At 41.2% G+C, this 14,135-nt stretch overlaps 1 protein-coding gene across 6 annotated transcripts in view; it reads right to left on the reverse strand.

Annotated features, from left to right (window-relative positions):
• The window catches only part of LOC105564914 (neurobeachin), a 210,193-nt gene that overhangs the window by 20,508 nt on the left and 175,550 nt on the right, over positions 1-14,135 (reverse strand). For all 6 annotated transcript variants that reach the window (XM_012017688.1, XM_012017687.1, XM_012017685.1 and 3 more), the window contains 2 exons: positions 5,530-5,647; positions 2,951-3,053 (listed from right to left, as the gene is read on the reverse strand). In XM_012017688.1, coding sequence (XP_011873078.1) covers positions 2,951-3,053; positions 5,530-5,647 — 221 coding nt within the window. The remainder of the gene's footprint in view (positions 1-2,950; positions 3,054-5,529; positions 5,648-14,135) is intronic.

A 14,135-nucleotide genomic window follows, 5' to 3' on the forward strand; every position in this document is an offset into this window, starting at 1 on the left:
GCAATTAGCCGTTCTATTCATATTCAAGATATTAGAGTAATACTAATCAATTCTCTCAATTAGTTCTGTCGATATTCAGTAACGCAAAGATAATTTTCACTTAAGTGGCAATAACCGAAATGTTAAGTTGCTTAACTACATCAAAAAACGGTCAAAATTTTTCCCAGAGTAGAGTTACGAACAATCCAAATAATTCGATTACTAATGGTGGGTCCCAAAATGGGTTATAACTGTCTTTTTTTTTCCCCAGAGTACATGATGGAGCGTATACGAAATTATTACGTAAGTAGATTTCGCGAATCTTACTCGACTACATTGTCACATAACAATAAACAATTCTTGTGAAATAAAATTATTATTATCGAAACATGTAAATGCATCGCGTTCATTGCATTAAATTTTAATGAAAGGTATTTTTGGTGAGGAACAAATCCACATGTCTGACACTTGAATTTTTAATACCTCGATATAATGAAAATTGCGATAAAAGTCCACCTCAAAGTGCTGATTAAAATTACACTAAAATATTATTTGTTTAAAATTAATCAAGCAACAATTGTCGTCAAATAATTAAACGGTATGTGCTAATATCAAACATTATGTGCAACTAAGACACTTGTCAGCAAATATGTTCCTTTCTATGTCACGATGTGGACTTTGCGTTTTATGTATTTTACCAATTATTTTGGTTAGCCAGGAATTTTCTCTCTTTTCAGATCAATCGAAAGGAGAAACGTCAGAGTGTATTTATGGCCGATGTATTCTCGCCGGCTATCTCGTATAGGAACGTTGTAATGGATGAGTCGAAGCGCGGATAAACGCGAGCCTCTGTTCTTGCCGCCGACTCTTGCCGATCTATGGGAGGCTTCGTACCCTCCATGAATTTCTCTCTTTTTGGCGCTTGCAACACGAGAAAGACACAGACCTTCGTGCAGGGACGAATTTCGCGCGTTTGCGCTGTCTTCCCTACGCTCGTTTATATTGCCGTACTCTCGTTCTTTCAGATGCCACAAATATTTGTGTTAAAAGAAAAGCTTGACGAGATCGGATAAATAATAAAATAGCGCATGTTGGCAATAGATTATGAACTGACAAAAGTTTTGCTACGCATAAAGCTTCATTATTTAGATATCTTCGATTTAGAATTCAATGGCACTCACATACAGTAATAAGATGAAAGATAATAAAAAAAGTAATACTTGTACGGCTAATAAATAATATGTAATTTCCTACCAATAAATACCAAAATAAAATAAAAAACAAGTTCTAACAGGGACTTATGGTCAACCCAACTGGCTAGTAGCTTTATTTAAGTAGATACAACGTTTCGACCCTAGTTTGGGTCCTTTTCAAGTAATACTGCAATCAACAACAATCATAATTATAATAAATAAGTCAAGTATAAATTAAATTAAAAATGGTAGACTAGTATAAGTCACGGTAATAAAGTCTAATACGTAGAGTATGTATAAATTAAATTGTAAAATAATTAAATTAGTAATAAGAATAAAATAAACCAGGTATAATATTGTTAAGTAAACGAAATAAGTTACAGTACGGTGAGAATTACAGCGACCAATGGTAAGTCATGGTGAGTAAAACAAGATAGGCAAGACATGTAAATTAAATAACAATTAAAGATATAAATTAGGTACTTAAATTATAAAACGAGTATAAATTAATAAACAAACCTAAGTATGTCGTCATGTCGGAAGAGACCGTGTCATATTGTAAATTTTCGGTACATGTGAGCTTATTATACTTGACTTATTTATTATAATTATGATTGTTGTTGATTGCAGTATTACTTGAAAAGGACCCAAACTAGGGTCGAAACGTTGTATCTACTTAAATAAAGCTACTAGCCAGTTGGGTTGACCATAAGTCCCTGTTAGAATTTATTCATTACTGGTGACCATAAGCAATCTTCCAATGATAAAAAACAAGGTTTTAAATAAAAATCATCTTTTTGAGATATGAAAATGACACATATAGATCATAATTATAATGTTGTTAAAAGACATTTACGTACGAATGTAGCTTTCAATGTTATCACTTATTAGCGACAACCGATGTCTACATCTCTACTATTGCTTTCAAGAATCAGCTCGCCAAATCAAAATCAGCCAGAAAGATTCTTCATCTTATCCCCCCTTCTTCCACTAATAGCGAATGGCAACAAAATATTTAAATTTTCATTTGTGTTCTTGTAGTCGAGATATATACTGGAAATTAGTGGTCTTAATTATTCGAAGCTTCGCAACTTCGAAGCTTCGAAGTATCCGAAGAAACGAAGAAACTTCGAATATCGAATTTTCGAAGTTTCGAAGTTTCGAAGTTTCGAATATTCGAAGTCAACTAATGCATTAAGATATAAGCTTTCAAAGACCAACCTAATTTATCATCTGTATCTATCATCTGTATCAGGCAGTAAAAAGAAATAGTTTATAAGATAAAATGTTAATGATAGGAAATTTATTTCCTTCGAATAAATTGTATTTTTATGAGCGAATGGACAAAAATGTGTCCGACAAAAAGAACATTTGTTTTTTTATACTTGTAATGATATTAATTAGTTGGCATTTAATTAGTTCACAGTTATAGTAAAAACGATTAATTTTGCAAAATGTGTTATTGTTTTTTATCCTGTTAATACATTAGTTGACTTCGAATATTCGAAAATTCGAAAACTTCAATTCTCGAATAATTTCTACTAAGCTTCGAATCTTCGAAGATTCGAAATTGAAAATCTTCGAAGAAAAATTTCAGCTCTACTGGAAATGATAAATGTAGAAAGAAGCGCTTCGAATCCGTCCCTGGAATCGCCTTACTCAAAAGGACAAAGAAACGAGAGAATGCGACGAGCATGTTTGGAAGTAGATTCCGAGACCCTTGTATCTTTCCGTGGAACGGCAGAAGCGCTTCCTTCCTACGGGCAGTTATCGCTTACCTAGTCTGGGGTATCCCGTATTTGATGCCAACACCGACCCGCGGTAGCGCCTTGATCATCTTTTTCACCGTCGCCTGGTCCGAGAACGCGAACAGGATCGAAGCTGTGGACAAAAAGGTGTTAAAGTGTGAATTATAAGCGAGTCCGACTCCGAGGCTGCGTCGACGTCAATCATTCGGGCGATGAGCGAGAACGATAGAGAACTCCTTCCTATTTTAGAAATCGAACTCTTCAGACATTTGTATTTACGTATGAAAATATCGATAAGAATTGTATTGTTTAAACAATAGTTTGATAAAGACATTGCAGGAAAGATAAAGCGGTAATATTTAATACCTTTAGGCCTGGTTTTTTATTTTCCGACTGTTAACCAGCAGTTCGATTCTCTGTCTCTTCTTAGATAATAATATAAAAAAAAATAGAGATTCGCCTAACCTCTGGTTAACAGTTGACCAGGCAGTGCAAAACCGGGCCTTAGATTCCGCAAAAGTATTATTACTCAATCGTGTGACTATGCTAATATTATTAAAGTCTTCAGATTACGATACTAAATTAATAATTGTGTCCCATTAATAACACAACGACTAAGCTCTAGTAGCAATAAGTTTGTAGATTTGAAAATCGATTAGCTTGTTCGCGCGGAATGATAGAACGCGAGAAGGGGAGCCAATCGCTCAGAGTGCGTCCGCGACGTTCCCCCTGAGAGTTCAAAGGGTAGCGTGCGAGAAGACGGTTACCATAAATACTTCCTCGGTAATTTACCGAGCTATCTGTACGCGAAAGCAAAATGCTTAGTTTAATCTTAATTAAGAGGGAAAATCCAATCGTTTCACTTACATGAATAAAACAGCCAACATTTTTGTACACGCGTGCATTTCAAAACTGACTTTTCTCTTTTCTCTAAGCAAACAGTATATTCGCACAATTTCAATAAATTTCGTACCAACACCTTCCAAGCAATGCAAGCCGGCACTCCTGATCGATCTGCATGCGTTTCTATTTCTGTAATATTTATTTTGCACACGACATGTATTTATTACGCGCACAACAGCACGGATCCTCTCCAGCTGTTTCGCGTTTTTTTTTCCTTTAGACTTATGCTGGTACGCGCATATTGCTAATCTGTTAATTACCATTCGCGCGCCGAGGATCTGCAAAAGCAGATGCCCCGGCGATCATTTTCCTCACAGAAGCTGCCTTAATCCGCGCCACAATGTCGCAATGTCCAGTAACGTAAATTACGAAAGCGAGGTAGCGTGTCGAGAGGCGGTAATCGCGAGAGACGTCTTGCAGGACTATGTTCGATAACGAGGAGGTCCTCTCACGTAATTTCGGACGACCGTAACGTAAAGCACACGGCGGCCGAAAGTTACGCCGCGGCGCCGTTATAAAATAACTCATCCCCGGATTTTATTGTTCGACGATTTATCGCGAGAGGAGACGCGATCCGTGCGTGTTCCACGGCGTTTTTCGGCTAACGAACGCGCGTTTCCAGTGATTTTTTAATGAACGGCGAAGGCACCTCGCAGGGATGACATTCCACCGCTAACGTCTCCTCACGACGCATCGAAAGTCAGGATCAGATTAGAATCGGGGAACGCCTGGGAATTTATCTGCGCCCCGGAGAAATAATCAGCGGGATAGTGGACCGAGGCAGGTATAAATAATTCTCCCGCGCGGTTTGTTATAGGATACGGCAGTCCCCGCCTCGGACAAAACAAAGGACGAACAATTGTTAACGAAAGCGTCGTTATTGCTCAGAAAAAAGGAGACAGTTAGCGGCCCATTTTGGGGCCCGCGATTAGTAATCGAACTATTTCGATTGTTCGTAACTCGAATCTTTTACGAATTTTACCCCGCGTAACTATAGCAAAAATCGCAATTAGCTATTTTATCTATATCCAACATTTTCAAGTAACACTAATCAATTCTCTCAATTAGTTCTGTCGATATTCAGTTACGCGAAGATAATTTTCACTCAAGAGGCACTAACCGAAATGTTAAGTTGCTTAACTACAAAAAATACGGTCAAAGTTTTTCCCAGAGTTACGAACAATCCAAATAATTCGATTACTAATTGTGGGCCCCAAAATGGGTTGCTCTTTTTTTCCCCCCAGAGTAGCAATTACGCGAGCGCGATGAAGTCAGCAGTGCGTAAAATTTTCATTTTAATTATTTAACATTCAATTAATGCAAAATCCACGTATTTTAATCGATGCGCCGGTTAATCCCCGATTAAAAGTGACGCTACCATATTTGCGCGAAAGCCATCGGAGTTCAGTTACGATTGCGACGAACGAGCCGCGGCAGGTGTGCCCGCGGGATTGAATAAGAAATTGATTTTAGAAAGAGACATACCGTAATGCGGGCGAGATATTTATTATGTAAAAACTGACGCGCGCGCGCGCAACACCTTGCGGCGAGTTCGGGATTCCGCGGCCGTTCGCCGGATCCGTGGATCGCGTCCGCGTCGCGCGAAATAACGCTCGGGGACTCGACAAGAAACGGAATGCGCTCTCCGTCCGAGAGCGGCGCACTGATTGAGGACGAACAAAACGAGAGGGATCGCCGGCACTTACTTCTGCTGGCGAGGAAGATCTCGATGGCCACATTTTGCAGCAGGTAACGCCGCGAGAAGATCGCGCGGACCTCGGAGAAGTACCACTTTCCGTGCAAGTGGTCGCAGTACTTGAGCACCTGGAACAGAAATTAGACACACGTTCCGTTCACCGATCACTTTAGATTTAAAGGGATCAGACAATTGTCAAGTGATGCATACTTCTAATTGTTATCTACACCTTGTAATATGCGATTTCGTTCGTTTCTCAAGGATAAAGGAGAATAAACTTACGCATTTTGAAAGATGTCCTTTGCTTGAACCTTAGATCGTTACTATCTTATCTATCTTGTCGTTTTGGTGCAAGTGGGTAAATTAAGAAAAAAACCCGTTTACTCCCTCGTGATTAATTGTTTATCGCGATGCGCCCCAGGTACCTTTCGCAATGACAATTAAGTAAGCGTTTCCCGACATCTCGAGGAAAGTGCCCATCGGGGTCCAAGGCGGGATGGTCCGAGGATACGAGCGCATGGCTGAATATAAGAATGCAACCGCGATGCAGTGAAGTGTGATGTGATATAGTGAGACTAGTGCCGGTTGCAAGATGGCCGTCATGGTAGGAGGAGCCTCCTGCTGAGCCGAGAATCGATCCCAGGACCTCGCGGACTTGCGCTCTCGAACGAGTCGTGAACAACTCGTTGGCGAAAGAGGGAGAGGTGGAGAACAAAAAGAACGAGGTTCGGCGAGAGAGTGCGCAGGGTGGAAGGGAAAGAGATCCGGCGCGCACGGGATAAGGAAGAAGGGAGAGATAGGAGGGAGAGACAAAGTGAGGGATCCCGGATTTACCACCCCGGCGTCTAACAAGGCCCTCAATTTTTGCCTCTTAATGAGGACGTATCGTGCCGCCGCGATGTCCTTACGCGCGGCGAATGAAATTATCCTCGAGATAATCCGCCAAAATGATCCATTCGGCTGATTACGCTCGAGAGGTCCCGCGGTCAGAAATGCCAATAAGATCTTATCTGCGGCCGCGCGTCCTTCGTTAAGGCCGCCTTTTGCGATGAAAACGCGAGTAAGCGCAATCAGAAATGTTGTCGAACTTATTGGAGATACACATCGGTGCTCGAGGACACCTTAGCCGAGGACACCGCGTTCATATAATTATTTTACTATTCTTCAAACGTACGGTCACCCTCAAGTCGACTAGTTAAATGTACATTTCGCAAGCACCTTTACAGCATAAGCAATTTTATGGCAATGGCGAACGGGTTTCGATAAACGACAATCACACACGTGTGTACACGCACACGAAAGCTAGATATAATTAGACAAATGTAAAAGAAAAATACTAAAATTCCTCAACGAGACGGTCATCAATTTTTAACAAGCCGAAATAAACATCTGTTAATTTTATATGCAATTTTAATCCTAGCGAGTACGATTGTTTCTATTAACGAACAAATAATCGTCAATAATGAAGGGCTCGCCAGTACAACAGGGAAATTAACGCGCAGTCCTCGAATCTAAAACATTTCTACATTTTACAGTATTTTATTTCTCAACGTTTCAGAATGTTATCGAGCCAAGCCATCGAAATAAATTTCCTACCCGACGACGACTCCTCGATGACGAATGCGCGAGAAATAAGTCAACTTCGTTAACGGGGAAATGAAAGAGGCGGCGTTGAAACATGTTTTGAATTATTGGACGTATGTTAAACGTAACGATAACGTGCCACGCGCACGTCAAAATCGTAGAACGTAAGCGGCTTTGAATCTCCAGGGATCATAAATGTCATATTGACTTGTAACAAGAGCGCGAAACAGTTGCCGACAAAAAACCGGGGGTGCGCGTGTTAACGCGTGGAAAACGTAAAAACGTTCTACGATTGTTTATAAAAGAAAAATGGTGTAGCGAGCACTTGCCTATTTCTCGATAAGCAACAAGATTAAGTAACATATTGATTTTTCCATTTCCTTCCCGCAACCCTAAGAGTCGCGGCGGTGATCTCGCGTACGACGGACGTAACGCGCAAGGTTGGAGAGCAGCCTGGGTGCGAACGCACGAAGCCAACCCCTGGGGCGATCTGCGCAAGCTCTCCGCAAACACTGCTCGAGATTGATAAGGGCCGCAACGCGGCTCAGAATCCATTATTTGGATACCTGCGGCAGCAATACAGATATATCACGTACTCCGCATTAAATCTTGTCAAGGATTAGATAGGCTCATTCGTCGTTGTTTAACCCCCCGTGCGTGCGGCGTACGACGTATTGTTCTCCAACGCAACCCCCCTTCGTCGCGATCGCGTTAATCGAAAACTTGACGATTCTTTTACAAACGGGAATCTTACAATTTGCTCAACTGTATTAAACATTAAATCTAATATTATACCCGCACCTAACACCTGGGCGTTTGGCTCTTATCGCCTCTCTGTGCTTATTAACTTAAATGTTTAGCAACAGAGCTCTAATAATATATTTACTAAGTAAATCTTACCATTCACGTGACTCGGTTAAATTATTAATATGTCTATCTTCTTTTAATTTAAAGGAAACACAAAGACATGCATCTGATTTAGCTATTAGTTAACTTATCAAGAGGTCGGAACAACCTGCCCTAAGTAGTCTTTAACAAACTCCGTAGTACGTTGCAATGTACACGGGGTATAAAAAAAACGAAGGCGGAATAATTGATATCTACGTATAAATTTGTATCTTGCTGATAAAATAAAATTTGACGTCGCCGAAAAGAAATATAAATTTCTAACAATGTGCGTGCATATATTAAAGCTTTCTATATTACTTTTCTGTTCTTCTTTCTTAAGAAACATTGATACGTGTTTGCGTGATTATTATATTCAGAGGAGAAACGCGGGGTATTTCTGCACACGTCCGTTACGCGCACATGTAGCATATTCATCTCCGGGAGCTTTATTCGAGGTGTCATCGAGCCGCAAAATGTACAGCGTACCGGTAGGACATAAAAAATAATACGTTTACACGTCGCGACGCGAGCCAGCGGCTGGGTGGCGGAGACCACACGCGGTTAAAGAGAGGTCCTGGCCGCTGAGTGTCAAGTGGTACGCGATTAGAGCTCCCCATGATGCACTCTGTGCTCATCTCTCACCAACCGAAATCGTCCCGACTCAGCGGAGCGCTGGGGTTGCGCCGCGACGACAATGGGCGACATGATGTAACAACATGTGTCGCGTTCGCAAGGGGGTCCCCTCTCCCCCTCGTCGCACGCTGGTTCTATATACAACGTAGGGATGCACGTAGAATGGGATACCACTTAGCAGCCCGCCGGCGGTATACAACAAACAGATTAAGCTCCGGACAATAATGGACCCGCCGCTCACTCGTCGGGCTCACTTGGACGCCTACGAGCAGCCCTCCCCGCGTTTCGAGTGACGATTCCTTCGAAATCACGGTACGGCGAAGCGTAGCGTACGAATGACTAGTAAAACGTTATGCTTGCATAACACATCTCACTTGATCACCGAAGGGGTGATTCTTCATACAGATTTCATTGCTTCCACATTAGTAAATTTCATTAATTAATATGCACTAAGAATTCACATGAAAATAATGGCGGGGTTTTTTAAGACGCATAAGACTAGGAAATTCTCCTTTTTTCTTCACGTTGACAATAGGGTGAATCGAGATATTGTGGCCGTACGGTTAGCCATACGCTGTACTTTCTTTCATAATCGTTAAATAGTTTCTGTAGTCACTCTAAAAAATAATTAATATAGCAGTTTACATACATACACGATGGTCCTATGACGTCGAATAAATTGCAGCTGTTGTAACCAACGTTAGACACACAACGACGGTAAATAAATTGCAGCGTGGCCTATAATTTTGACTCCCGTTTTCATTATTTTCCTTTTTCTCTATCCCATAATACTGCGGCCATCTTTACCTTACAAATCTAGAAAGATGACCAGTGTATATTAATAACAAATTTTCTATGAAATGTTTTTTCTTCAATGTCGACAGGATTACGTGCGCGGAAAGACCGGCTAAGGCAAAAATAACTAAAGTTAAAATGTTGCCTACATTGTTTTGTGTTGCAACGCTCGCTAAGTTTGCTGTACAAAACGCATATAGCTGCCTCCACTACTTATCATACCAATGTGGGTATGACAACCACAGATATAGCTGTCCCAGATATTACTATTTATTGGGGTTGTGCCAACCCTAATTAGACATGTGGTAGCCATATCGGTCTCTCCGTGTACTTCAAGCTTGAATGAAGTAGTATGCCAAACGCTATTAAAAACTAAGAAAAGGTACGTCTTTTGCATTTCAAAAAACTATTATATACCCTGGTTTATCTTATATTTATTTTTCCTTTGTCTCCACTTAAATCTTTCCAGTGCTTTGGAGGCAAAAGATGCATTTGTACACTGAAAAAAATTAGTGTACTTTTACATGGAAATTACTTGTTCAAATCCGGAAAATTACCTAATTATAACTGTAATTTTTTTTCCAGATTTCTTAAAGTGAAAATACATATTAATGGTAAAATATAGGTGAAATATAGGTGAAAATACTATTTTTGTGTAAAAACACTTGAATTTTCATGCAAAATTACAGAAAAAAGTCTGCAATTTTCCGTGTGGGTAGTAATATTGCATGATTATGCTGGATCGGAAAAAAACCCAGCATAATCATGTAATTTTACAAAAAATTTTTTCAGTGTATGAATTTTACGGAATTTTACAGCACACTCAAAGCGCTACGGATGTGAATGCTCACCAATGGTGTGAAATGAAGACCCATTCGGGTGTTTATATAATTCTCACCTAATCGATGTGAAATTAACATTGCGATCACATCGCATGTCGCGAAGACAAAATAATGTAGCATCGAAGTTGACGCCGCGTTTGTCGGTGCGAAAGGTTTTCTACGGTATCGGTGTTAAAATTGACACCGAGTTATTTAACTACGTGAATGTGGTGAACGTTTACACCACTATTTTTTAGAGTGCACGATCGTAAGACGTTCTGTCGCTGACGGAAACAGGCAGGGCGGCGTCTGTTTCCGCGGATGTGCCAGCTAATGTTCGAAACATTCGGGTGCCACCGCGACGATCCCAAGCGGCGATGAGTTATGCGAGCCACGTGCGTGTTCTCATACCTTTATTACCGCAGCATCGCGCGAGATAACGCAACGCGCGTAACGCACAAAGGGCGGCCGCGCGGCGTGACTCGCCTCGCGTTCCGCTAAATTTGCCGCCACACGAACGAACACACACATAAAAAAAAGAAATCTTTCGAAAGCGCGGCGTATATATCTGATATATCTGGCGTGCGTAACGAGGAAATCGTCGACGAGCACGGAAACGCGAACGAAACGCGGCGGCAATAGACCAACCAAGCTGCCCGAGCTAATGACGCTCGATAAGGCAGCGGAAAGAGAATGCCCGGTTTTCCATTTAATTAACCCGTACTGCGAGTTTCCCAGGTATCATAAAGCAGTAAATGATGCGACCTGTTTCCGGTAACAGATGCGAACGGGCCGTCTGTCGCGGTAAGTGGCTGGTCTGAGCTAATAGTCCATGAATACTAAGGAGATTAGGGCATCGGTCGCTGCTATTAATAATTCGATTGTAAACGACCGGCTTTTAATTGTTACACGGCTTTCATCTATGTACAATTGGAGGCAACTCACGATAACGTAATGTTTTGTTACATTTAACAAAAAAAAATATATGTATCGTTTAAACAGAATGGAATTTTACTTTATTTTCGAACGCTCGATCCGACAAATGGTACTCGTGGCGGCGGATTTACGTAATGACCGGGACAACTTCTCCGAGATGGAATCCCGGCATTCGGGACGATCTATATTTTCCGTGCCATTTGACAAAGAAACCGTGAAATACGTACTCCACGGCCACCGTCTCTCCACCGGCTGCCGAAGCTCAACGAACGGGTCCCGGATTACTCGAGGATTACGCGGGGATGTTCATTCGAGCTGATTTACAAGGTCGACTCGGCGTGCCGTCTGCACAGACCGGAGCGGTTGTCCCAGAAGATGCGTCACGATCCTCGATAGAAATGTTACACAATGAAAACGGGAGAGTCTACACGCAATGCAAGCCAAAAGCGTTCTTATACCCATTGTACCGCAACGCAAAACATTTTGGTGCGCGGCAAAGTTATGCTTCTACTCGCGGTAAAAATGCCGAGACAATCAACGATTGTCCAAACGCGAAAAAATTCTGATCTTCGTGAGGCGAATAATATTTATGTATTAACAAATTTGCTGGGATAAGTGTGATCTCGCGAGTTGGGTCTCTTTCACTTGAACTTGCCCGCAACCGATAGCTACACCGATCGAACGATAATTTCTCAAGAGTGTCATTTCCCGAGCCAAGCCGCGAGAACGTCGGTGTACAAATAATTCAGATGATAAACGAATTAACTCGAAATGGGATGATGAAAGGCACATTTAGGGCGGCAGGAGCCCCCGGGTTCTGCCTTAATGCGAGGGCTGATGTAGCAGAACGTTTGACCCCTCGCCTCACCGACGCAAGATGGGAGAACGAAACAAGGAGAGCGGGGCAGACAGAGATCGCGAGTACGACACACGTGCTCGGCTCATGAATCAAGTCGTATTAGCGAGAGAGAAGTAGGGACCGCCGGGTACCAATCTACCATTCCAACTTGGAGTAGATTGGATTCTCGAGCTTTATTCGATTATCCACGAACGAACAGCACGAATTGAATGTGGCGCGACTCTCTGGCATAACCCGGCGTTTCGCTCCGCAGCTTTGGTAATCGGAGCATAAACAACGAGCTGGACAGTGATAAACGACGTAACGAAGTAAATGAAACAAAAAGGTGGCAGTTACACTACCGTTTCCTTCGGTATCAGTCGTTTGAAAATAACGGCTTAGATTCCTGATGACTGTGGAATAGAAAACGATGGAAGGCATTATAAAAGATCCCGAAACAAATAAGGAATATCTAAATCAAATTTGTGTTTATCACGTTTGAGCCATACGAATTGTATTAATTTGTTAATTCACGCGGACGTAACACGCGTTTCTTACTTTTACATAATTATTTGGTCGGGTGGGAGGGTAAAAATGGGGGAATACATTGTGGGGATGATCGTTCTCGTTTCGAATACTGTCGCGATAGGTGGCATTCGGGAATCAACATGAAACGGTTCATGGCGATGAATATTTCCACATACCTCGATGGTCGAATTGGTTGAGACGCTAGTGAGAGGGAGATCCAGGTTCAAATCCTAACTAAGGTAATATTTTTCGCAATAAAGTTAAAGTATGAAATGTTTAGACACCAACATCCGCTCTTAGTCCTTTGTTCCTTCAAAGTTGCGTTTATCACATTTGAGCCATACGAATTTTATGAAAAAATATCTAGCTCTTTCATGGCATTGTTGGAAATTAACAGAAAACATTAGCGTTTACGATAAACCGTGCATACATGTTGATAGCGACATCACTTTCTGTTCTATTGCAAAGGGTTGAAACGATCAAACCAGCAAAGAACGATGGTAGCCGAAGATATGGAGGCCTCTAATCGGCAAAATCTCGCGCGCTGGATAGCCGATGGCTGGATATCCGCCTGGGCGATCGGTATTCTTCAGTGGATATTTGTGTAGCGTGAGTTTTTACGATTGTGTTATAAAAGGGAGGCTCCAGTATCACGTGTTTGTAAGCTATTTTCCGTCGTGCACACCTGCCCCTACGGTGCGTGTATCTGCGCCCGTGTACCATCGAGACCAAAGCTCCATATTTACGTTTGGCAATGTACAAACGAGTGTCGTCGCCTTTCATGCCAGCGTCCAATATTCAAATGATCCTTTCAACGAAACGTTATCGTATCTATTCGCTTGGTCATGTTCAAAATTATCGCGCCATCCATCCATTTCCTTGAATATGTTTCAGCTACCGATATACGAAAATAACATTGGGGCTGCCGACTTAAGTATTGTATAATAAATACAATTTTAGTTCGCACTGTTGCCTAGCACGATATTTGGTCGATAAAAAAATATTTAGGATAAAGTTTGCACAAGTTAATTTGAAATGCTACTTTAGAATGATTACCATGATTATTATTATCATTATCAAGTTTCAAGCATTGTGTCTCGATACATGCTACTTCTGTGCTTTAGTGCAAAAACCTCATAAAAACTTATTAAAATTTCCTGCAAGGATCACGATATGATAGAAATATTAAATTTCAAGCATTGGGTTTTAGAGTGGTGATAAATATTTCTATGTTTCAGCGTTGAGAAATCTTCGTAAAAATTCTTCCAAATTTTCCGTAAAGATCGCAATATAGTTAAATAATAAATGAAAATAATAAAGACTTTCAAGAAATCGAAATAGAGGCATTAGAGTACACCATGGTTGTTCCGTGTGTCAAGATATCGTTGGTATATTTAATTTAGTTACATAATATAATTACTGCAATACGATAAACGGATATTTCAGCTCTGCTTTGCGAAATCTTCAGCGTTAAATAAATTAAGTTTGGTTTTCACGTTCTCTCTCGTTCTATAATGAACGCTTTGATATTAAGGGGATGCTGGAGTGATTCTGCACTTTTGCACCTTTCTAACCTAAAAACTGTCAGTTCAC

Source organism: Vollenhovia emeryi, unplaced genomic scaffold (assembly GCF_000949405.1).
Source record: "Vollenhovia emeryi isolate VEMERY1.0 unplaced genomic scaffold, V.emery_V1.0 DF939158.1, whole genome shotgun sequence".
NCBI lineage: Eukaryota > Metazoa > Arthropoda > Insecta > Hymenoptera > Formicidae > Vollenhovia > Vollenhovia emeryi.